Source organism: Carassius gibelio, chromosome A18 (assembly GCF_023724105.1).
Source record: "Carassius gibelio isolate Cgi1373 ecotype wild population from Czech Republic chromosome A18, carGib1.2-hapl.c, whole genome shotgun sequence".
NCBI lineage: Eukaryota > Metazoa > Chordata > Actinopteri > Cypriniformes > Cyprinidae > Carassius > Carassius gibelio.
Window position 1 is genome coordinate 13338902 of NC_068388.1, and position 26653 is coordinate 13365554.

General features: G+C 36.2%; 2 protein-coding genes across 4 annotated transcripts in view; both read left to right on the plus strand.

The window, feature by feature from the left end:
- The window catches only part of LOC127934394 (tumor protein p53-inducible protein 11), a 60585-nt gene extending 47487 nt beyond the window's left edge, over positions 1–13098 (plus strand). For all 3 annotated transcript variants that reach the window (XM_052531762.1, XM_052531764.1, XM_052531763.1), the window contains exons 4-8: positions 7860–7918; positions 8956–9004; positions 9106–9202; positions 10339–10440; positions 10853–13098. In XM_052531762.1, the coding sequence (XP_052387722.1) occupies positions 7860–7918; positions 8956–9004; positions 9106–9202; positions 10339–10440; positions 10853–10986 (441 nt within the window). In that variant the 3' untranslated portion in view covers positions 10987–13098. The remainder of the gene's footprint in view (positions 1–7859; positions 7919–8955; positions 9005–9105; positions 9203–10338; positions 10441–10852) is intronic.
- Positions 13099–14153: 1055 nt separating this feature from the next.
- The window catches only part of LOC127934392 (CD82 antigen), a 31933-nt gene continuing 19433 nt past the window's right edge, over positions 14154–26653 (plus strand). The window contains exons 1-2 of the mRNA XM_052531760.1: positions 14154–14353; positions 25384–25456. Of these exons, the coding sequence (XP_052387720.1) occupies positions 25394–25456 (63 nt within the window). The 5' untranslated portion in view covers positions 14154–14353; positions 25384–25393. The remainder of the gene's footprint in view (positions 14354–25383; positions 25457–26653) is intronic.

A 26653-nucleotide genomic window follows, 5' to 3' on the forward strand; every position in this document is an offset into this window, starting at 1 on the left:
CCACAGCAGTCAAAAAAAACAAATACACATTTAACAACAGATGCAGTTTTAAGAAAATATATTTGACTGGTTCATCTTGTGTATTTGTAATTAATATACAATAATAATATTTTAATCTAAAACAATTTCATTACATTGATAACTGTTTGGCAATTTCTATGTAAATATATATATATATTTTTTTTACTTGGGACAGTGACTTTTTTACTGTACTGAAAGGTAGCTTAAAGTGTACCTCTATGTACTTTATTTACTTTATCACTGTAGTACATGAAATGCAAAATATAAACATGGTGCAAATTTGACCTATTTTTAAGTTTCATTAACTTTTGTTCCTAAAATCAACCCTGAATCATCCCTTTCTGTTTGGGATCATGATCTTTCCTACTATCCCAATCCTACTAAAAGATTTTGGACAGCATGTACATTAAAATCAAATCTAAATCTAATCTGATTTTAGAATCTTTTTTTTTTTTTTTTAACAACCCATTTTCCTGATAATCAAGCATTTCAGTATGATTTGAAATGAGAGAAAGATATTCAGTGGAACATCTGACCATCTGTGCTATGATCAATGTCACCATGTCTCTAGGTTTTTTTTTTTTTTTACACAATGTCACAAAAGCATTTCAGAATCTGAAATATTTCAAATTCATTTAACTTTCATTTGCTTTTAAATGTTTCAGAATTCTTAAAATTCTCTGTGTATCATGTTAGATTTATTCATTTGGGTTTTATAGCTGCCTGCCTATTTTTGACATTTCCCGTCTTGTCATGAAGAAATCAGATTTTCCACTCTGCTCTTTCAGCACTCTTCACACTCTCAACCGTAAAATGAGCCTGTCTGTCTGCTCTTTGAAAGATGTTGTGGGATTGTTATTTCATTAACTTGAACAGTCCCTCAGCAGAGGAGGAGCTGAAATACATGCTGTGTGGCAGCATGAGGCAGCAGTATTGGATGTGATGAAAAAAATCCCTATTATGTCTCTTGTTTACTTTCGGTGCTCTTGGAAGTTGTGGTGATTGTCTGGGCAGCTCTGGGTATCTGCATTCTGGCAGTCACCAAATCAAATTTATTTTCAAGTCATTAGCACATTAGCACATCCTAGTATGAAGCCAGCAGCAGCATCTGCTGTATCACTGTGGCAGGTTCTACAGGGACTAGTGTGCGTTCTCTCTTTATCACTTAATGCTTGTTTTTCCGCCTCTCTGCCTCCATTCTGTCTCTTACACTGGTTTTCTCTTTCTCATTTCCCTGTTGTGCTCCCATTCTGTCTCATTTCACGGTCTTTTTAAGGAAACCCATGCAGATGCACTGACGCCGTGGTAGTCTGCCAGAGTAAGTGGGATTCTGGAGGTGTGGCGTTATATATGCTTTCACTGAGCACCCACTGAGAATAAATGAAACAATTTCCCGCTCATATCAGTCACAGCATTTACAATCTCATCAGTCAGCAAACCTGGAGATGTGGCTCAAATTAAAATGCTCCTTCGTTGCACAGATTTATATAAGAGCAATCAATCATGTGATTCTGGGGTACTGGTGTACTAACCTCTATCTTAACATTCAGGCCACAAACCCAAAAACAAAAGAAATTCTGACTTTATTGTTCATTTTTTTGCTGATGATATACACTATCATTCAAAAGTTTGTGGTCCGTAAGATTTATAATTTGTTTACACTATACATTTTTTTTAACTTTCTATTAATCAAGGAATTCAGAAAAATATTAAATTGAACAACTGTTTTAAAAATTTGGTTATAATAATAAATATTTCTTGAGCACTGAATCAGTATATTAGAATGATTTCTGAAGGATTATGTGACACTGAAAACTGCTGAAATTCTACTTTGCCAACACTAGAATAAATCTTCTTTTTTAAAATACTTCAGTAGAAAACTGTCATTAAATTATAAGTAATACTATTTCACAATATTGCTAGTATTTTTGATCTAATAAATTTTGCCTTGATGAGCATAAAAGATTTCTATCAAACTCCAGACTTCAATCAAACAATAGTGTACTTCTATCAAAAACTTCTATCAAACAATAGTGTACTCTAAACACTTTCACTGGATGATAGAAATAGCCATTTAGACTGTGTATTAAAGGCCATGTTGCAGGTTAACCACCACTTTCGATTAATGGGTACATAAATCACTCAAGATATGTATATTATTTTTAAAATGTCTCAAAAATGGTCTTAAAGACCTATTTTTTAAGTTTTTGGTATTAACGTTTTTTTACGCAACTTGGTGATGACGTCACGTTGGGGAGAAGTCAAGGAAAGTCAGCCTCAGTCTAGTATAATGCCGCGTTCCAGGCAACCCGTAACCCGTGTTTTTCCAACCTTAAACCCGTGAAAGTGGAACGGCAGTCAAACTCGTGACTTCCCACCCGTGAACTCGTACTAGATCGATGTACTATGTACGATGTACGAGTTCCGAGGTCACACAGCACGCGAAACAATGATGACAGCCCATACGAATAATACTGCCTGCGGATGCAGTGTTTATGCAAGTTAGTACACGTTGAAAAAAACGATTTTAGGTCAATGTAACGTTGCAATAAATAAATAATCTAGTTACAATTCCTTGTGCTCAGAAAGTTTGGCGTAACTTGCCTGGAAACTTGTGGTATGAAATAGTGATTACAAGCTCAAAAACCTGCCTGGAACGCAGCATCAGAACTATAGAGACTGACTGGGATGAGGAAGAGATGGCAAGAGCCAACCTGTATGATGGCCCGCAGCCGTATTATTTCGAGCCAGCCAGACGTGAGAGGGCAAATGAGGAATTGCTGAGAACTGATGTCCTATGGTCCGAGGAGAATGAGTGGTGAGAGTTGGTGAAGAGTTGGTGTGAGAGTTGGTGAAGTGTCCTGGTGAGTTGCTATCATTTAGCATCGCAGCAATGAGCACTGGAGCTAGTCTACGAGCAGCAGTGCACAATAACGACACACACACACACACACACACACACACACATATATATATATATATATATATATATATATATATAATTTTACTGTCATTGAGTAGCACCGAGTGAAAAAAATCAATGTTTTCTTTATATCTAGTGGCAGTGATCATGACATTAGTTCAGATAAGTACCGGTAACCTTTGTCATAGTGTGGCAGAACTGGTAAACTTTGTCTTTGTCATCTAGAAATAGAAGGCATCATGCTAATTATATGGACATTTCTAAGCGTTATCTCTTCCTCCGGTGAAAATGTTGTTGCAAACGTAGCTGCGTGTGTGTCGCTCTGTTTGGCAGGTGCTTGTGTGGGTGTCGTCCCATGGAAACTGCGCTGGAAAGCTTGTGCTGTAGGGAAGTGAGTCCATTTGGGTTGCTGTTGGTCGATATCTATCTATCTATCTATATATGTAGTCTATCTATCTATACATATATCTATGTATTTATCTATTTATTTATAATCTGAATACTCTCGTCTACTACTTGTCTCTGTCTAGTCACTCTCAGTGCTCTCAAAACAGGCTTTGGTAAATTCAGTCCCCAACGTGACGTGATGCAATGCATTGTGGGGGAAAGGAGACCGCTGTAAGATAGTACCTACTTTTTCGTATAATATTCCGTTTTGTGATACCGAACAACATAAAATACAATGGATAACAGTTTAAATGTTTATTACCAACAAGCAAATTGCACAAATTCGTTAAAAAATTTACCTTGGCCTTTAATTTTTCCAGATTCATTGCTGATTCACAAGCACTGTATTAGATTCTGCTTTCGAATCCATTTGATTCATTGCCATTAATTTTGATTATTTCAGTTATAATGTCCATTTGACTTGGAGAATGTCAACTTTTAATTTAGAGAAAAAGTATCACATTTACTATTACTCTGCACAGTTCTGTGTGCAAAATCATGTCACACCCAATAGGAATCTTCACATTTAGGTGTTTCATGTGAGGGCGAAAAACTCTGCCCATGCAGGTTTCACTCAATCTTAAGTTATTCATGTGATTGAATCATGTTGAGACTCAAAGCTGCTTGGTTTGAAAGTGAGGTCTTTGTGCTTCATACATGTCTCTGCCATTGACAGCAGAAATTTGACTTTTTTTGCATGTGAAATTTTTCTGGAATTTGATGCCAGTGACCCATATTTTTAACTATCAATTAAAAGTTATTTGTTGTTTGTATCATATTACACTGGTAATGTGCTGTATGTTTTCAATTTACGAAAGGATCCACTACTCCTTGGAGTCATTTGTTAATGAATTAAACTACAATGAAGTACTCAACGTGATCTCATGAGAATACGTGTGTATTTTTACGTTAAATGTGGTTCTACCACACGTACATTTACTTACGTTTTCATGCACATAGAAACGTACAATTTAGACATATTTATAGCAGTAAAACGTACAAATATTTAAGTTTTAGGAGCTAAAAAAACTTAAATATTCTAACGTAAAGTGTGAATGTATATGAATTCCCATGTATTAATATTAAAATAGTGGCTTTAATGATTTAAATCTGTTGTATTTAATTGTCATATCAATACATGTTTTTATTCAATTCATTGAAAGCAGTTTATTCGTCTACTTAATAGGAAATAACATGTCTGTGTATGCTGCAAACCATAGAGACACAAAAGCACAGCATAAAATTACAAATCACATCAGTTTTATTTGTTTGCTGTACTGCATATCTTTACAATCCAGATGTTTGCAAGGAACATATCCATATCAATCGATCTTCATCTTCATTCTCAGCAACAGCGTCCGTCACAGTCAAAGCTCGCGCTCGTTATGATTCGAATTTGAAAATAGCGCCAGTGCGCCACGTTACGACATGGTTTACGGCACTGATATCGAACGCTCATTGGTCCTCATCCAATTCGTCACAGATTGCGACATGTTGTGTTTCAGTTTATGACATTAGAGTACTGTGCCAGTGCGCTAGTGATGGGAAGTTCGATTCTTTTCCGCGAACCAGTTCTTTCGGACAGTTCGATTCAATAAACCGGTTGAAAAAACCTGTTCATCGGTTCTTTCACGCTCGACGTAATGACGTCATTGGTGATGACGTAATGGCGTCACGTCTATCAAACATTCAAATATATAAAGTCAGTAATCATAACTTAAGTCAGTTAAAACCTCATAATCATGAAAAGTTTACATTTGAGTTTTGCAACAACACCTAAATACAGTAACAGCAATAATGTGCATATGAGGATTTAAGTCTTGAAGATATAAAGTAAATAAATTAGGTGTCATCAGCGCAGAAACCATGATCCACTTACTAAACATAATCCATTGCGATGTATTTGTTATTAAATGAACTTACGTTTATCCAGATTGCCCTTCATCCAAGCCCTCGAAATACCCGCTCATAACATTACTAGTACAGAATCAGAATCAATCACCAAAAGAATCCCTACGGTTCAGACATGCTGTGTGAGTCAGTTGGCTTCACGCTGAATCGCGCATGCACAGTATCATCAGTTCATCGGTTCTCAATTCAGACGCGTCCGACAGAAACGATTCTCGGTTGAGTGTACTGATTATCCGAAAACCGATGCAACCGGTTCTTGACTGGAGAACGAGAATTGCTCTAACCGGCACATGCTGCAGTTCAGTGTCATCAGCTGCTCTACTCGTGTTCATGTTCTTTTTACTACAAACTCAATTTGTGAATATGTCATCATTACAGTACAGATATCTCATAAATCATCCCTTATTCCTATTAAACATAAGAGTCTTTAGAGTCTTAATTATTGTCCAACTTCCCTGAAAACCCATTTGGCCTATACATTATATACAATATACAGATTGGAAACATTAATCAAAAAATAATAATAATAATAAAAAATCAAAATAAAATATAGTTATTTTATCACACTTTCCGTTGTTTAACAAAATACTTACAAAATTACACGCATGCGCAGTATCATCAGTTCATCGGTTCTCAATTCGGACGCGTCCGACAGAAACGATTCTCGGTTGAGTGTACTGGTGATCCGAAAACCGAAGCAACCGGTTCTTGACTCGAGAACGAGAATCAGCTCATCAGTTCTCAAATCGGACGCCTCCGACAGAAACGATTCTCGGTTGAGTGTACTGGTGATCCGAAAACTGAAGCAACCGGTTCTTGACTCGAGAACGAGAACTGCTCCAGCAGTGGGCGTGTTCGTTCATTATCTGGCTCGGCTCAGTGTTCATCTTCAGTTCGGTCTTCACAGCATTTCATTCAGGGTACTGTTTGAGTGAATGAATTACTCCGGGATATTGGTTTATTCTGACTCAGAGGGAGTGTCAATCACGTTAAAAAAGTTAACCGCTTAAGTAATTTGTGTATTTATGCTTATTGGAGACGTGAACCGTTTCAAACGATTCAGTTCGTTTTGGTGAACTGGTTCAACCGGATCACTAAGAAGATCCGGTTAAATTGAACGATTCGTTCACGAATCGGCCATCACTACAGTGCGCCTTCACGGAGAGAAGACAGATACATAATTTCATGGATTAATAAATTAAATTCTGCTCTGTACCCTATAAAAACTATTACCTCCATATAGAGGACTGCGACTGGAACTCATTATCATTTGAACTACTTTTGGTACCACTTTTGATATTTTCGCAAAAAATAAATTATTAACGTTATGTTTGTCTGTCTGTTATTTGTTTATTTATAACAGTAACGTTGTGTAGTTTTAAGAAATGGTTAGGGGTAGATTTAGGGGTAGGTGTAGTATTAACGTTAGTGGCTCAAAATATAGTTTTAATGTTATATTTTTACTAAATTGTGTTTTATTATGTTTTATTCTTTTAACATTCTGTATAAAATGGGTAGGTTTAGGTTCGGGTGGGGTATAGGGATCTTACATTTATAAAAAAATATAAGGGAAAATATACATAAATATTAAAGAAATTAATCCGATACGCATCGAAAAGCAGCTTCATGAGCAATTTTTTATGGATAACTGACTGTTCAGAGAACACGTTCTATCTGTACGTATTTGAGGTTGTTTTTACGTAAATTTCGATACGTATCGAACCTGTAATTACGTCCAGATAATACGTAAATGACATTGTAAATACGTAAAGGCACATACGTATTGGACAGTTTTAATTTACGTCTAAATATGTACGTTTTGATTGTGAGATCAGGCTGAAGTACTAGTGTGATTCCTGTAACAAATGATTTTAATGAATGTGTTATTCTAATGACTAGTAAAAAAGACAAGCTGCTGGTGTGAATTAGTTTCTTGGTTTTGAAGTAATAGATTTCTTTAGAAACCAAAATGCTCTTTTCTATCTTTCAGTGTTTTAATCAGCCATATGGGAACGCGTGATATGCTGCTAATGATAGAACAATGTCACCTTCTAAAAATGTGATTAAACAATTGAGTTTGCCAACACGTTGATTTTCTTATAGTGTGTTGCCATCTTTGTTTAAAAGCCATGAAGAAGTAGGATACATTGAATGACAGCCATAAACCTGAATCTGTGGAAATGTGAGACACATGTGGGTGGCTGCATTTGCTAATTTGTTATCAAATTGGATTTCTTGCTGGATATAGTATGTTATTTATCCAGCGGTGGCCCCCAGACGTCAGTGTACACAACAGGTTTCTTCACCTAAATTAAAGATGTCTTCGTGATTCGCACCACACAACTGTGGACAACTCACCATGCACTATCAATTCATCATGCTTCAGAATGATATAGTTGTTTTTGTTCCTCCAAAGTGAATTCAGAATGGAGGTTTCTGTCAGAATGGTCACTTCTTGCAGGATATGATTCTTTTTTTATTATTCTGAGTGTAGCGTTTGTCTCTCTTGTGTCTTCCTCTCTTTCTTTCTTCCTCACTTCCTTCTCTTCTCTTTCAGATCAGTCAGATGCTGGGGAATGAGATCAAGTTTGCCGTCCGAGAGCCTGTGGGACTGAGGTAAGACCACATCCCTGTGCTGTTCTGCCGCGCTCTACACTGCAGTGCTCAGGGGAGTTTGCTCTTATATACCTCTTGTATTATGTTCTGCCTTGGGTCACCAATGCAGGAAATATCAGGCCTTTAATTAAAGCACAGTAATTTTGTCAGGACACAGATGAACCAGCTGAACCCTGAGCTCAAGAATCGTACAAATTCAGCTGCTGTTTAAGTAACGTCTATTATTTTGTCTGTCTCTGGCCACTAAAACAAATGATTTATGTAAGAAGAATGCAATATTGTTAGCTTCTAATGCATGTGCATTAGCTGAGTCACTTGTGAAGTCTCCAGCTAATTTCTAGAATATATGTAGTGGGGCCCAAATGTGTCGAAGCATTTTTCTTGTTAAATAAATTTTTAAATGATAAACTAGTGCAAAAGTTTGGCGTAGGTAATATTTTTTATTTGGAGTTTTTGAAAGAAGTCTCTTGTGCTCACCTAGGCTGCTGATCAAAAATTCAGAAAAACAGCAATGTTGTGAAATATATTTACAAATTAAAATCACTGTTTTCTATTTCAATATATTTTAAATAAATGTGTTTAAATGTGAAAATAGCCTCAGTTGCTGAGATCTTTGATGAATAGAAAGAACAGTATTTATTTGAAATGTATTTTTTGTAAAGGTTAAATGCCTCTAATTTTTGATAAATTTAATGGATCCTTGCTGAATAAAAAATATATGAGGTTTGTCTCTTTTTTTTCTGTAATTAGAGCAACACTTTGTTTAACCTGAAGATCATATTCTGACCATCTTTAAAGAGTCGAATAAATGTCCCAATGTACTTTTTTGATAAGTGATCTAAAATAGGTTAAATGTAATTCATTTGACATTAAAACTCTTCTTTCAGTTTATTTCCAGGTTTAAATGCAATTCCCAGCTATTTCATCTCAGGCTTTTGAACCCTTCTGTACTGTACATCGTTGCTAAACTTCCCTTGGCATTGTAGAATAGAAAATACTTCTACTTTCTCTGCTGACTGATGTTTTCCTTTCTCAAGGTTATGGATCCTCTTCTCCGCTGTGGTTTTCACAGTCATGGCCCTTATGGTGAGGTTCAATACTTTAAGCTCCATTTGTTCTCAGGACCAGTGCTCTATTTCCTAAAAAGGCTATACATCAATAATTTATTTTAAACGTGTTATTTACAGGCCCTAGCCTTCCCTAACCAGCTGTATGAGGTTGTATTTGATCAAGAACAAACAGCCACCAGAATCTCTATACGTCTCTACGGAGGGGCCATTCTCAGTAAGTCACATTGATTTCATTCTGTATTTTAAATGACTTAATGATCTCTCAGACTCTTAATTAGATGTTGTCATGTGGTCCACACATCTATTGATGGGCCATAAAAAGACTCCTCTGAGTCTTTTTTTACCCTTCAACTCGAGGCGCTCTTTGAATGTGTGTTTTTGTATTTGTTATGTGAGTAAATGGCCAGTCAGCCAGTGGATTGTGAAGAGAAGCGAGGAGGAAATATTCCCTGCGGGGCGGCACGCTCTCCGCTCCTCATTCATTTAATTGCACATTAAATCGGACTCTTTCTGGCTCACCGCAGTCAACTCCAGACAAGGAATTTGCTCAGATTAGTAGTGCAGTTATTCCCATCTCTACCTGCTTCCTTTTTCAAATCTTGTCCTCAAAAATTAAATAGGTGAGACGTATTTTTATTAATACTCATTTAATTCTCCTGGTAATTCAGTCTGTCAGTATGTGTCAGCTGCTGTTCTCTGGTGTCTCCGGGTGAACATTTTATGTCTCAGCCCCCCAGTGATAAATTAACTTTAATTTAGTTCAGTTCTCTGGAACATCTACAATCTATAATCCTGGTAGTTTGTATACTGAAGCATATCAATAATTGTTGTGACTTTTAAGGTTTGTTTTAAAGTTCAGCTCGTTTACTTGCACTACCGTTCAAAAGTTTGGGGTCAATAGGATTTTTTAAAATAAGTCTCTTATTCTTACCAAGGCTGAATTTATTTGATCAGAAAGTTGTAGATGTTAATATATTTAAAAAATGTAATTTATTCCTAGTGGCAAAGCTGAATTTTAGCAGTCATTATTCCAGTCTTTAGTGTCAAATGATCCTTCAGAAATCATTCTAATAGGCTGTTATATATAATTATAATTTTTCTTATCGATGTTGAAAACAGTCGTGCTGCTTAAGATTTGTGAAAAATAAAAATCTGGATTCTTTGATGAATAGAAAGTTCAAAAGAATAGCATTCATTTGAAATAGAAATCTTTTGCATCATTTTAAATGTCCTCATCACTTTTGATCCAGTTAATAAATCCTTACTGATAAAAGTTAACAAGATCATTCTGACCCCAAACTTTTGAATAATATATAACATGTTCTCATTTCTTTGCCTTCTTTTTGGCAGGTCTGTCTCTGATCTTGTGGAATGGCTTGTACACTGTGGAGAAGGTTATCATCCAGTGGACGTTACTTAGCGAGGCCTGCTACTTTGCCATCCAGTTTCTAGGTTTGTGACAGTAAGAACTAGTCTAATGCATGCTGTGTCTTGTCAGCTCTAGATGGGCCCTGTACTGTCATGATGTCACTGCCCTCTAGTGGCTGGGCTTTCTCAACGCATTCATTCAAGTACATACAAGCACATCGTAACATACATTGTCTATGGCTTATTGCACAAATGCATTTGGTTGAAACATTTTAAATGAGTAATATTAATTTCTAATTAAATTATTAAGCTGATATAGAAAAAAAAAAGAGTGCTTAGAGTACAAAAATAGGTTAAGGGGTCTTTACACAAATATATTGCTCCAAACATTACAAACCCAAACTTTTGAACACTACTGTAAGTCTAATTAGTCATCGTTTTCTCAAAACTCTCTTGATATTTGGATCATGTTTATCTTCGCTTCACTATGTTACAGTGACCTCCGTCACTCTGGTGGAGCTGGGCCACCTGACAAATCCTGCCCTCCTCCTCCTCCTCAGTCGCGTATTCTTCCTCACTGTCACGCTGTCCTACTACTACCATCTTGGACGTCGGCCCAAGAAGATCTGAGACGTTATGACACACCTGGTGCTTGGGGAGTTGAGCGACGGGCCACTGGGCTGGAGTTTCCATCAGGAGCTTTGAACATTGACACGACCATCTACATCAACCTGTTCACCTGGCATTCAGCCATACCACAAGGACAACGCCAACCCCAAGGCCTTTATTTTTTATTTCAGCTTACACACTACTCCATCTCTTTTTGTTTTATTTTCTTCTTTTTTTTAATGGGAAACACTCACAATATGGTCAAAGTAATTACATTTTTCTTTGCAGTCACAGTGTAGCCCTCCTCATTCACCGTGTATTGAGTAAAGTATTGCACACCGTAGCCCAGCTTGGACTGCTGGCGTAATTGTCTGTAGCTATGGAATCAACCAAACTGTAAATCATTCCATGTAATAATGCCAATGACTCTGAACTCCTAGTCATGTGATGTGTGTATGAGGGTTGCTAGTAAACACTAGAATGTGTGTGTTTTCTGTGCACGTCATTCAGTGTTTGAGCAGGAAAAACATTGTTCCTGATTGGTTTGTATTGTATCAGTGCTGTATCACTGAGCTAGGAACAACCTGCTCTACATCCAATGAGTTCTTAAATAGGAATTGTTATGAAAGGAATAGTTATAGTTTATGGATGACAGACGCAACAGGTTCATTTGTTCGCTTAATCGGCTAGTTGGTGCATGGACTGTTTCAGGAACTTCATTGTTAAACAGTTAATGGGTTTGAACTAATTATTCATCTTTCAGATAACAACGTTATCAACTTTTATTGTCTTAGTGGCAAGTTCGTTTTCATCAAGATGTCAGTGTGTATGAACAAGAAACCTTTTCGTTTAGTAATGCCAGAGGACATGGTTGTGTAGCACAATCGCATGTTTCTTTCAGTTTAACAAGCAATGTAGCAGTATTTTCCCTCACTTTTCCCTAATATTGCCTTAATATGCTAAACTGCACAAGCGTTCCACATGTCAGCACACTGCCAGGCGTTTGCATTCTTCAACTGATCTGTATATATATTTTTTGTTGATTTGAAGTTGCTTATTTATTGGCCTTCCCCAAAGTTCTTGCATAAGTTAATTTAGATTTTTGTTTTTGTTTTTAAGGTTTGTGGGATAACTTGCATGTTGTTCAGGCCAGAAATCATCTTGTATGCCCTTGATAACAAGTTGTCTTGTGCGAGTTCTGAGACAAACTGCTAAATCATAATGAATGGTGTGCATGTAGTTGCACGTTTGCTGCCTTGTGTGTATTTACTATTATTTTCCAAAGTGTCCATTAGTACAACAGTGACAGCTCCCATTAAAAGCATAGTAGAATTGGTAGCAACTGTAATAGCATATAAAAGGAAGGAGTACACTTCAGAAGAACCTATACAGTAAATATCTGTAGTAAATGTTGCGTATGAGGAGACATATTTTTTTTTCAAATATGATAGAGCTTCAGTGGAGAAGCAAAGTGTGTGTTTATGAACAGTATGTGGACAAAAGTAGCAGTTACTCTTGGCAGGATTTAATTAAGTTTCACATTTAATCTGGCCAAACTTCAAACCTCCGCTTACACGTGGGTAAAAATAGGTGATAAACAAGTTCAAAGTACCAGCATTGTAGAGGCCGATTTCTCTTTCACAAGTCAGTTTGATTTAGACTCTTTGTTGTCTTTGCATGGGAACAGCGTTTATAGTTCAAATCTCAGTACGAACCTTTCCTCTCGCTGTCATGTAGATAAGTTTTTTTTTTTAAACAGAACCAAATCAATCCTAACTAGTCATTCAGAATAGACATGGCTGTTAGTGGATGCTCTGTTCCTCTCATTAAATAGCAGGTTCTCGTCCCTCTTAACACTCTCCCAGCTAAATATGATGATGGCAAATGCCAAACATGAATCATCGTTATTCACGTCTCCTGATGAGAATTGTGTTGCCATGCAATTAGAAATAAAATCCAGTTAGCTGCTTTGGCTTAAGCTGTCTGCCGAAGGTATACATAATGCCTCTGAAGGGATGTTAACGTATACTTTTTAAATGTGTGTGTAAATATTTTATTGAAAAATACTATTGTTATGGACCTGCATCGTTATCTTTTTGGAATAAAGAAAATATAAATTTATTGCAACAATCATTCACAGTCTTTTTTGTTTGTTTTTTTCTGGCCAGATAATACATCCTTGAATGAGATTTAATGAGATTTTTACTTTACACTAGCTTTAGCTTTTTGACGACATACAGTATACAACAGCTCATTTAAAACAGAACTTGCCTAGAACTATATATATAAAAAAGGGAAAATAGACATTTATGGTCTCGGATAGGTCATTGTTGAATTAAAATGGTTATTTGAAATGACCTTGGCACATTGTAACTCATTAAAGGTATTCTAGAAACAGTTTTTTGTAGTGTGTCCTATAATTTTTTCAACTCCCATGAGCATTTGTATTAGTCCTTGCAACATAATATTCATGCCTTTAGTCAAATTTTCACTCTTTTTGAATTAATAATTTATCTCAAGTAGATTAATCACACATATTAACATACTGTTTTTTTTTCCTGTTTTTGACCAGTGGATGGCGGTGTTGTCAAAACAATACACTACTCCGAGTCTGATTATTATTATTATTATTATTATTATGTGCATTGTAACAGGAATGGGATCAGACTTCAGCAGCTCCAGCTCTTATCATAGAAATTAAAGTTGTATGTAAATACATTTTTTGACTCTTTTAATGAAAATGCGTTTGGCCAACATAAAAAGGCTTCGACCTTACACTTAACAGAGACTTGAATTGCTAAAAAAAATCCTTACGTCTTATTTGAGTTTAAACACAGCTGCTCTACTAACAAATATGCTTGGATTGAAACCTTATAATTGATCAAATCTGCATAACTGTTCATCTTGCAGATTAAGGCCATATGTTTGTGTATGTGTGATACATAAAATGATTTTTATTACCACATTTCCATTCCATAAAGCTGTAAAACACAAAACCCAATATGGTATAAGATGTGGAATGAGTTTCTTCGGAAATACCAGTTACGACAATAAAAGGGAGGAAACGTTATATGTCCCACCTTTGTCATTAAATATGTACTAAATTTAATGACAACCATCGAGAAAACAATATTTGAAGTATATGTTTTCGGTGTATTACAGTAGGAGCAATAACTAGCGGTTATGGCAGAGCTCTGTGGCGGAAGCTATGGTCACCATGGTAACCCGTGTTAAGGCAAGCCTAGCAAGGCGGTAAAGGGTTAAAAGTTTGGGGGTTTCTCTTCTCGTGCTGCAGCTAGTCCTTCTTTTTGTTCAGTCACTAGTAGCACGACAACGAACTTACTGACAGCTACTCAACGGATCTTCCTTGCGAATTGACACAAAAGAGGTAAGTGATTTTCGTTTTTATTTAAAATGTCAGTACAGAAAGTATTAAAAGTGATTTAACTTGCTGCTGAACTGAAGTAGTCCCAATACGTTAATCTAAACGTAATAGTAAATGATGTCCTGAGGAGCTTTGTAACTTTATACGCGTTTTCTACCGTGGTGAACTAGTGCTGTGCTATTTTGGAGCGTGGTGTTGTTCTTTGTATAAAACTTTAAATGATCGCTGATGTGGCGCTGGCAGCTCGCGCCGTTTTCATCGCGTTCCAGTGAACAATCTCAAACAGCTGAATGTGACACGGCTTCACGCGCGCGCCGATGCGTTGTGCTGCGGTTTCGCTAGTGTTATTGATGATTCGACTTGTTTTGAAACTCGGAAGCCTACACTAAAAAGTTGTCTCTTCTAAAACAGTGAGCAGTCTGAGAGCCTGGGGTTTAAAGAAGCTGCATTCCACTAGTCACTTACGTAAGTGTAGGCACAGCTCTTTGTATTAACTTTGTGTGTTCTCACGGTCATGGAACATCTGTAAATATAAGTGAACTGTAAAATTGTCATTCTGAGTTCTGGATGTCATGAGGATTGATTAATTCAATAGAAAATCTTATGCAAATCATACATTTATTTTACATGTATAATAAAATATATTTGTCATTGGCAAAAGTTTTATCAGTGACAAAATGTAACTTTAAATAAAAAGTACCGCTTCAGTATTTGATTATTTTTCCACATGTTTCTATGGTATACTGAATAAACAATGATAAGCATATACGTTTTAAAGGCTTTTATTGGCAAAAAATAAATAAAGTGTTGACCCTTGTTCTTCATAAACTCTGCAATCAGCTCTGGCAAGCTGGATATTAGCTTCTGGGTCAAATCCTGACAGTTAGCGATCCATTCTTGCCTTATTAGTTCTCGGAGTTGATCACAATTTGTGGGCTTTCTGCTTGTTCCCTCACCTTTTGAGGACTGACCACAGGTTTTCTATTGGATTGAGATCCGAGGAGCTGCCTGGCCACAGATTCAAAATGTAACTGTAATGATCTTCAAGACACTTCTTTATCACTCTTCCTTTGTTACATGGTTCTCCATCATGCTGGAAAATGCACGGATCATCACCAAACTGCTCATGGATCGTTGGAAGAAGTCACTCTTGCAGGAAGCTTTGATACCATTCTTTATTTATGGCAGTGTTTTGGGGCAGAATTATGAGAGAGAGCCCACTCTCTTGGTTGAAAGGCAACCCCACACATGGATGGTCTCAGGATGCTTCACTGTAGGCACGTCACAGGACTCATGCTAGCGTTCACCATTTCTTCTCTGAGCAATCCATTTTCCAGATTTCCCAAACAGTCGGTAGGGAGCTTCATCAGAGAAAATAACTTTGCACTAGTCTTCTGCTGTCCAATCCTTGTACTTAATACAGTTTTTCAGTCTGTTCTTGAAGTTTTTCTTGCAGAGGAGTGGCTTCTTTGCTGCCCTTCTTGACACCAGGCCCTTGTCCAAAAGTCTTGGCCTCACTGTGTGTGCAGATGCAACCTGCTGTCATTCCTGAGCAAGCTCTGCACTGTTGCTGACACGATTCTGTAGCTGACTCCTGAGGAGGAGACAGTTCTGACGCTTCTGGACACTCCGGGACGTCCTGAAGACTTCTTCACTGCAAGTCGAACCTCTCTCCTTGAAGATCTTGATGATACGGCAAATGGTTCTTTCAGGTGCAATATTCTTTGTAGCAATTTCCTTGCATGTGAGGCCATGTTGATGCAAAGCGATGATGGCTGCGCATGCTTCTTTGGAGGAAATAATGGCACAAGTTATTGGCAGTGCTTATTCCCTCCTTTTATAGCAATCATTTGCTCTTACAATCTAATTAGTATGATAGTGATTTCGCCTGACTAGAGCTGCGTTTACACTTGGCATTAACATGTGACCTGTATCCTGATGTTGTCCACATACACATTGAAATGAATTATATTCGTATTCAGCGTGTCCTGGTCCAGAGGTACTCGAGAATGCATTGCGATCGGATGTAAATGCAATCCATCGTGTCTGCATTTGCAGGTGGACAGACGTCACGCAAAACCCCGCCCCCTCTCTCGCAAACTTTCCAAAGAGATATGGAGAACACCTGTGTGGAGTGCTAGTTAGACTCCTACTCCTATTTTTAATTTGTAAAATGTCCCGCAGCTGAAAATGCTTTTCAAAAGAAACCCCACCACTTCAGGTTGAAGCTTGCACCAGGGCATTCTCTGCAGACGCATTTAAAAATTGTGCAGGAGAGACAGATCCGATCGGTTATCCAGATAGAAATGTCAGCTGATGCTGCCAAGTGTGAATGTGTCATGTTCTGATTGACTGGTGATCTGATCTGCTTGTGTAAACACAGCCTAGTACACATTCACACTTTAATATGTGCTGCTGATGAGATCAAAAAACTGTATTTTTATTTATTTTTTTTGTCAAGTGAATTTTTTGCCCAATGAAGCTTTTAGCAATTATTTTAAATAATTAAATGATTCTGATCACTCTCCACAATAATCTATAAACAATGAGAATAAAAACCACAACAGCTTAAGCAGCAAACTTTGCAAAACACAAAATGTATGTCATTACCAAAGCTTCTGGCCATGACTGTGTATATATATGTTTGTGTGTGTGTGTGTGTGTGTGTGTGTGTGTGTATGTGTGTGTGTATATATATATATATATATATATATATATATATATATATATATATATATATATATATATATATATGGTGCATTCAATTCATGTTGGAAAGATTGAATTGATGAGTTAAATGCACATGAACACCACCGCAATTTTTAGTGGGAAACATAGAAGTTTATTTAAACCTAGAGTTTCCGAGTTGGAGGAAGAAAAATTAAATGATTTCTTTCCCCATTACAATAAAACTAAGTTACATCTGCAAAATACAATGGTGTACGATTACACTAAGTTTATGTATATTGATTTAACACATTCATAAATTATACAAAATTATAACAAGCAAAAACACACAGATGCATCGATCTTTGTTCATAATTTTTGGTAGAAGCTGAGTTTTCTGAATAAGATGATATTTTTTTGTAGACAAATCTTGCTCCGAAGTGACTTGAATGCACCTTACATTGTAATTACAATTTCCCAACTCAAAAATACGAACTTCGTATAATTAATATTTGTAGTTATGACTAGCAGTAGCAAAATCTCAATACTTATACAATATAATGTCGACGGAGTTAAATGTGTGTGCCACTAAACCAGATGTGTTATTGTTCAGTTAAGTTGCTATAAACATATTGACTTTAGGAAACCTGTTCAGCAAGATTCTTTTCAAACTGTTGCTCCAGAAAAAAAACAACACAAAAACATTAACAACATTTAATAACAATATTCTGGGATATTTCCAGAATATTCACTTTCCAGGGTCACTGGTCTGCTGTCAGGACTGTGACATCTGTCTGTAATGAAAGCACAGATGTGGAAATTGGTCAGAGTTTGGTCACTGAGTTTGGGCTAAGCAGTGGATGATGCTTTAGGTCCATAAAAGGTAAAGGGCTGGCAGACCAGGAATGAGAGAGAGAGAGAGAGCCCGCACACAGATGTTCCCCCTCTTTTACTTTTACCGTTTTCTAGCTGGAAAACTCCTGCTCTAGAAGCCAGCTAAAAATGGGAGGCCACTATGTGTTATAGAGCTGCCTTGCTAAGACATGTTCGCAGCAGAAACTTATTATTTTTTCTAATAGTATTTTCTCTCTGACAGTGTATTCAGGACTTCTACAGTCATTTAGGGTTTGTTTAAACTTGTAGTTCGGTTCTGGGTTCTTTTGGTCCAAACCAAAATGTAAGTTAGAAAATAGAGTTCTGGTTCACTTAGCATTCACACCATCATTTTTAACACCTAACTTAAAGACACAAAACAAAAGGCTCAACAATACATATGGTCACAACCTGTGTCTGTTGCTTTTTTTTTTTTTTCTTCTTTCTTTAATACTGGTCATAGCTTTTATAAGTCAGTTACATAAAAATGTAGACTGGTCTGAAAATTGAGACTCATTACCCCTTGGCTAATGGCTAGTTGGTCAGACAAGTTCTGGCTCTTGGTTGGACATCTTTTATGACAAACTTACCAAACATCCAAGACCTGCTGTGTGCTTGGCTAAATCAGCTCATGGTATGTGTGTATATAAGGTGGTATTTTTGCAAAAGGATTCAAAACAGTGCCAGGAATTCACACTGAGATCTGTTCACTTGTTTGGTGTGCACTAAGGTTTAGACGGCAGAGTTTTTTATTCAAAGAGCAGTTCGTTTTAGGGTGCTTTCACACTTGATGTGATTGCCTGGCCCTGACCTGAGTTCGAGCGATCCTCGCTCCCCCTGCACCAGGATTGGGTATCGTTTTTTTTTATTATTTATATATATATATATATATATATATATATATATATATATATATATATATATATATATATATATATATATATATATATATATATATATATATATATATATATATAAAAATATATATATATATATATATATATATATATATATATATATATAATTTTAAATTTTTTTATTTAAGAATGTTTAGCTTAGCTAGCTAACCGTATCTATCTGCTGCTGTCATCAGAAGTGTAATTACCGTATTTGTCGGACTATAAGTCGCACCTTGAGTATAAGTCGCATCAGTCCAAAAATACGTCATGATGAGGAAAAAAACATATATAAGTCGCACTGGACTATAAGTCGCATTTATTTAGAACCAAGAACCAAGAAAAAACATTACCGTCTACAGCCGCGAGAGGGCGCTCTATGTTTTCAGTGGTAGACGACAGGAGCACTGAGCAGTATAGAGCGCCCTTTCGCGGCTGTAGACGGTAATGATTTATCTTGGTTCATTTCTCTCGGTTCATGTCAAATTAATTCTGATAAATAAGTTGCACCTGAATATAAGTCGCAGGACCAGCCAAACTATGAAAAAAAGTGCGACTTATAGTCCAGAAAATACAGTACTGCATTCATGCGCTCCTCTGATGCACTCAATTCCCAAGTTTTGCTTTTAAGTCGGGGCAATCGCTTTACTACAAAGATGTGTTCATGAATAAACAAAACCGTAGGGATGCACCGAATGTCTGGCAACCTAAATTATTCGGCCCAAAATAACAAATCTCTTTCTGTATTCAACTAAATAAGTGAAAATGCTGAATAATATGTACCGAACAATGACTAACTCAGTCAAATAGAGGCACGCACTAATGCAGCAAACATCAGAAAAAGATGCAGAAAGCATGAAGCTATTAATTAAAAGTTATTTGTTGTTTATATCCTATTATAATGGTAATGCTGTATGTTTTCAATTTACAAAAAGATCCACTACTCATTGGAGTCATTTGTTAATGAATTAAACTACAATGAAGTTCTAGTGTGATTCCTGTAACATGATTTTAATGAATGTGTTATTTTAATGACTAGTATAAAAGACAAGCTGCTGGTGTGAATTAGTGCTGCATTACAGGTGGCTGATGCTGGTGGTTAGGCTACTGTATGATGATTGAAATCGTGAAATGACCTCAAAAGATTAATATTTAAACAGTGATAGTTGTCCCTCTAGAAAATGTGTGAAATAGGCATTCTGTGTGAACAACTTGGTTTCAGTTTTGACGTAAACAAGATCTTCTGTGCATTGATGTTCTCTTTTCCAGCAATTAATTAACAATGCAACAGCTAGTGGCTTCAACTAGATAAGCTAACAAAACCTTACACTAACATTGTCATCACATCTCGTGCACCACTGATAAGGCTGCATTCTTAACACACACCTAAAATTCGAATGCAATGTTTTTACATTCGATAGCATTCATTATGCATTCGATATGCATTCGTTTTTGCATGAGATATCCTTATGTCCATTTCCGAGAACCAGGGGACAAACATTTCAATCGATCACTCAAGCATTTAAGTGAATTAAATGAATGGTTGAAAAACAAAACTAGTGTTACTGTTTAAAAGATCTGTGCATGAGGCCTTAAAGTGACAGCAACCTAAATAAACCTGCTGCTGTCTGTCATTAACGTTTGTTTATTTACAGTGTTGACTAACCTATTATTTTACAGTAGAATAGATTATTCAGTTTCTGTACCTGAATATTCCTGTTAAACCTCCTTAAAAAAAAAACTTAAAGCACTGTTAATTTAATTTGCATCTTGTTATTGTGTTTATTTGCGCCATTGCTTGTCATTTTTTTGTTCTTATTTTATTAGTGACTTCGTTTACTTGTCTTTTTTTAGTTAAACTATATTCAGTTTAGAGTTCGAAATTAAAGTTCTTTTTAAGTCTCTTCCAAACAATATAAATATGAATCAACACATAATTATAAATTGTAAAACACAAAAACACTAAGTGACCAAACATTTAGGTTAGGTGATTGTAGTTTAAAAAATATGTAATAATTACATTAACTCAATAAAAGTCCCCTAAAGGAGGAATTCCCCTCCATTTATCAAGATGAAATTCAGATTCTGGTACTGCCCCAGTGACAGCTTTCGTACCTTCATTTCTGAGATTACACAGTATGTTTGTGTCATCAGAGTAGCAGCTTTTGTGTACTTTTTGTGAATTTGGAATTTGTTTCCAAATCACCAATGCAGAATGACAAATGCATCTGTTTTTCCCGAATGCAATGCAAATTGTAAAAAATAATTTTGGAGTCAGTTTCTGCTACAAGTGAGTGGAAATGTGATGTAAATTCTCTCTGCTTTCGTTCATCTGTTACATTCATATGTACGTCACAATACAGCAAAGCAGATTTTATTAGGACTTTAAAAAAAATCCTGTACTGCACATTGTTTTTCATACTTGTATTCTTTTGTGGTCTGCAACCAGTTACCAGTGAAAGTCTGATCAAGTGTCAAAGCCCTTTACACACGTGAGGAAAAGATTTCTGTCAGGCAGAGGTTGCATGTGATGCTTTAGATGTCCATGGCTTATTTCACTTAATGCAATATGATAAATACATGATTTGTCCAGAGTGACTAATCTAATTTGTCCAAGTAAACGTTTGAATGATGGAGGCTAACAAACATATTAACAAATGCAGCACAGAAAATGTAGTTGATGGTATAATAGAAAATTGTTTCCCCCTATGATTATAATGCTTGTGATGTGACCGTTGAAGACCCTGCTCTCATTTAGCTATGGCTTGACCTTTCTCTTGGTGGGTAACTGGGGCATGAGATTGTTTCCCCTCTTAAGTACAGCATTCACTCTGCCTTAATTGTGGTTCCCATAGAAATGCCCTAAAAGTATGATCATAAGGTTATGCAAAAATAGTTTCCCAGTGAGGGGTGAATTATTATAATTCTGGTTATTTGCTTCCGCCTAAATTACTAACAAACTCAGAAAGCATTAGTTGGTAATGCTTGAACTGTTTTTTTATGGTTGACATTTGAACAAGAATGAGCTTCGAGATTCCTCTAGTTGTGTTAGGTGTGTTTTTAACTTGATGGTTAATTAAAGGTTCTGCCGCCTCCTCTCCCTGAAGACAGCATTAAGAATTTTGCTGCACCTCCTTTTAATCTCTCTCCTTTTAAACATGTTAACTAGACATGTAAATCAGTGGCTCCCACACTAAAGACAAACTTGTGTGCCCCTCCTCCCTGTAATTTCCTGTCTGCGATGTTGTCTCAGTTAAAAATGTGCAAAACAAATTGCTGAGAGATATTGCATACTTCAGGAAGTACATAAAAATTGCAATAACATATGTCTGTAAATTTGTAAATTCCCAGCAGTTTGATGTAGGTGTGTGTAGGAAATCCCTGTTCACTCATGGTCTTTAAATCGTTCAAATGAAGTGGCATTTATTTAATATTCAAGGCTGCTGTCTGTTGTATAACACCATGCCATGTATGCTACTAATTTCTTGAACAAATCAATCTAACTCAAGTGTATATTGATATCTACTGCTAAAATAGATGAATTGGCAGTTTTTGAGGTATTATGTTTATTTTTCATTGTTTTATTCAAGTAAATAGATAAATCAAATAAGGAAGTTGAGTAAAACATGTTTGGATTGATATTTCAGCACTGTTCAAAATTCAACAGTACTGCACTGATGCATTGATTGACAACATAACGTAAGACAGTTAACTTCTTTTTATGGACATTTAACACCTCGTACATGTGTAAAAAGCACGCCTGAACTGAATCTCTGTAAAGTTCTTTGTCAAATAAATAATAGCCAAAGAGCACTTGCTGGGGGAAGTTACTTGTCTATAGTGATTATGCTGGATTAAATGTCTGGTCATGTGATGTATAGTAAGTATCTAACATCAGCAGTGTAAAGCTTGCACAGGTGTGTTCAGATGGTCCTTTGTGTTGTGCTAAAAAGGCTAGTATAGGACCGCTTTTGTCTGTTGTATGCCATCATTGTATTATGGAAGGGATGTGATTGACCAGAGAATGGGCGACATCTGCACAGTTGAGTTACCGTGCAGCTGACAGCGACTGTAGAGATCAGTAAAGAACAGAGATGATGGGGTGTCTCAGCGTCCAGATGGCAAAACATCCTGTATCCCAAACTACACCATGAACCCATTCACACACACAACACAAGCTAAAGTCAAGTGTGTGTTTTGCGTATCGAAACTGCTGAATAGAAAGCCAAATCCTCTAACACCTGATGATATTTGGTTTGCACTTCCCCTTCCATATTTGTGATTGTTTTCTCAGGCTAAACTGCTGAATGTTGAAGAAGGAGAGAAAAGTCCAATCCTATGCTGTACACTATTTTTATCATGACTATGAACTTGCTTAACAGTGGAAAGAGGGGAAATACATTGGCTGTGTTTTTCTTTTCTTTTCTGAATTCCCCTTTGTAAATGAATTTAAAAGACTGCATTCAGCACAGAAAAGTTGAGAGTCTGGTTTATAGGTCCCTGGAGTACTTTGAAGAGATGACGCCAAGTAAGCTTGGCTTTGTGATTCTCTGGCCTCATATCCTGATATATTGCTTATTACTCCAGACTGGTGTGTGTGTGTGTGTGTGTATGAGAGGAAGAAACAGTCTAAGTGAGAAATGGAAGTATTGTGTCCCCCTCACAGAAATCTTACACTTTATTCCCATGTGTCTTCATTAGATCTTCATAAAGGCTTTTAGAGAGAGTTCCAATATTTTAAGAGCAATTTTATCCAAGATTAATTAGATGGTTGGTAATTGATGTAAGTCAGTGGTTCTCAACTAGGTTGGCTTCAGGATCTTGATTTTTGCATGATTGGACATTAAGTGGCAACCCATCGGCCATCGCAGTACCAGAATTGTTTATTGTAAGCAAAAATGTCTTTAGGATCAAGCATTGAAATGTATTAAAGGGGTCATATGATGCTTTTTTTTTTTTTTTAAAGATCATTATTTTGTGTATTTGGTTTAACAGAATATGTTTACATGCTTTAATGTTCAAAAAACACATTATTTTTCAAATACTGTACATTATTGTAGGTCTTCTATGCCCCGCCTCTCTAAAACACAAGTCCCTCCTTCTTGCCAAGCACAGTCTGCTCTGATTGGCCAACTGAGCCAGTGCATTGTGATTGGATGAACACCCCAAGCACACGTCGGAAATGTATCACACCTTTCCATAAAAGCAAGCTTCATCTTTCAAAATAAATGTAAAGACAGTAAATAATGTCCTTAGTTTTATCATCAGTTCAAGCCTGAAAGTGGATCAGAGTCGTGTGACAGACACAGTGATGAAGCTCATGTGTTTGCAGTACACACAATGTGCAAAACTCCACATTTGAACAGTCAATAGCAAATACTTAAACTAATAACAAAACATACTTGCAGTAGCTGATTCATTCGTTTAGGGGGGTGTAGCAGAGTCTTAACTTTGATGAATATCTCTTTGGTTTTGAGACTTTAGTCTTTGTAACTTCAGGATCTTATCTATGCGCAATCAGCTTGTAACACTACAAAGAGAAAGGAAAACTTGAAATTTCATCATACAGCCCTTTTAATAATATCACAAATAAAAAGACACATTTAACCATTGTACTTTTTTTTCCTCTCTTCCATTTAAAAGCCTATTTATAACTAAGACTTTTATCACCTACGCCCCCATCACCACAGCCTCCTTTTTTTTTTTTTAAACCACTGGTATATGTTATAGCCTACTCATGATCTGTTTCTCGAAAAAGAAAAGTCTTATGATGATTTTATTACTATCCTCAGGGATGGTAGGACGCTTGGCAGAGAAGATATTTATGAATAATATCTTCAGGAAATCTAACCAGAAAGACATTTTCACAAAATCTCATTTAAACATATCCATGTGTAATAAGCTTCAAATGAATAAAATGAATAGAATACATAGATAATGTTGACAGTAATGTGTTACTTAATGCTTAATGAGCAGAGAGCAACTGCCTATTTAAAGACTCCCTGAAATAAGTCATGAGTTATATTAAACATATTTTCTTTGAGCTGGCACACCTAGTTATGCCTTTGCACGATTTTCTGTCACGTGTCTTCCTTTTGACACAAACAAACAAACAAACACCGCAATATTTTGCTCAGTGTTGAAGTTGAATAACATTGCACATTTCTCTGGACGAGGATATACCTAAAAACTTTGGGTCAGTAAGATTTTTTTTATTTTTACTTACTTTTATTAAGTAAGGATGCATTTTGATCAAAAGTGACAGTAAAGACTTTTACATTAATACAAAAATTATATTTCAAATAAATTATGTTCTTTTAAACTTTCGAGTCATCCAAAAATCCTGAAAAAAGCATCACTGGAACTAAACTGGAAAACCTAAAAGGAATTTTAAGACTTGATTCTTTACAGTGATATAAATATCATTCGTTAATTAAACTGAAACTAATCAACCAGCCAGAATGTGCAACAATGTGCAAAGAGAAACTCTTTAATTGTTGTCATGTCAGACCTGCTCGGTGTCAGTTAGCAGTTGTCGCAGTTGGTTTTCTTCTTCATGTCTCTTGGAGCTTTGATGAGATTTCCTCTCTTTTACAGAGCAGCAGTCATGGGGAAAGGATGTATTACCGCCACTAAGTGCTTCCTGTTCATGTTCAACCTCTTCTTCTTTGTAAGTGAACACACTCCTACACCTTTATGTTGAGTCTCAGCAGGAACACTGACCTTGAGCTCAGTGCTCTAGCCATGTGGCTGCATGTCATTAGCCCTGGTCTTCAGGTCTAATGCAGCTTGAAAGGGAGATTACTATTACTATTACTATTACTATCTAACTGAAGTGAGAATGGACAGTCTTGGGTAGTCTAGAAGAAAATGTATTTATGTAAAAATAATTTTCTGACCTCTGTGCTTGTAAAAAAAAAAAAGATGCCGCTGTTTCAACTTTATTGCAACACAAAATGTCTGAAAAAAAAGATTTGAAAGAAAACTGACTGCTCAAATAATACTGTAGTCTAATGTGGTTAATGCAGTTGGCATTATTATCACACTACATTATTATAAGTAAAGAGAAACTAGTAGAATTCAGTTTTTAAGGTAATTTTTATTTATTTATTTACAGTTATTTATTTAGAAGTGTTTGTAATAATATAACTGTATTTATGCATGCGTAACAAGTGGCTCAACAGTCAGTGAGCTAGCAAGGCTTTTAGAACCAAATATAGGTTAAATATTCATTTAATAATATGAGTTAAAACTCCATATACATTTTTTTTTTTTACATTTTCAGTTTGGACATGGTCTGTGTGGACATGTTAATACATTTTTATACATTATTGAATATATTTTAGTATAGTATATTGAATACATTTAGTATAGTACAGTATATTAACAAATAGTATACCCAGCAGTGTGGTGTAGGAAATCCCTGTTAGGAAATAGTTCAAGCTTAGTCTGGAAGCAGGAACCTCCAGTTCGACCTGTCTTTGATATAAAGGGTCAAAGGCTAATGAAAAGCATGTGTGTGCCTCTCTTTTTGAAAACCCTTTAATTGTACAGTAGCCTGGTGTTTTACTGCCTCCCTCTCGTCAGTGATAGGACAAGCCACAGATTAGGGCTAAAATCTCTGATTTTATTTTTTTTAATTCGATTTCCGATTTTTCCGATTTCCCCCCCTACTTAAGGAAAGCAATAAGTATAAACAGCAGACAACTTAAAGCAAATTTTGCTTTTATTTAATTAAAAAAAGGGGCTGCTCCGATCACGATCGTCCGATCGCAAATTTGCGCATCTTCTCAGTTAACAATGGCTCCGTGTAGTAACAGCTGCTTGATGTGAAATCACGCACCTGAGGGAATTTACCGCTGATTAG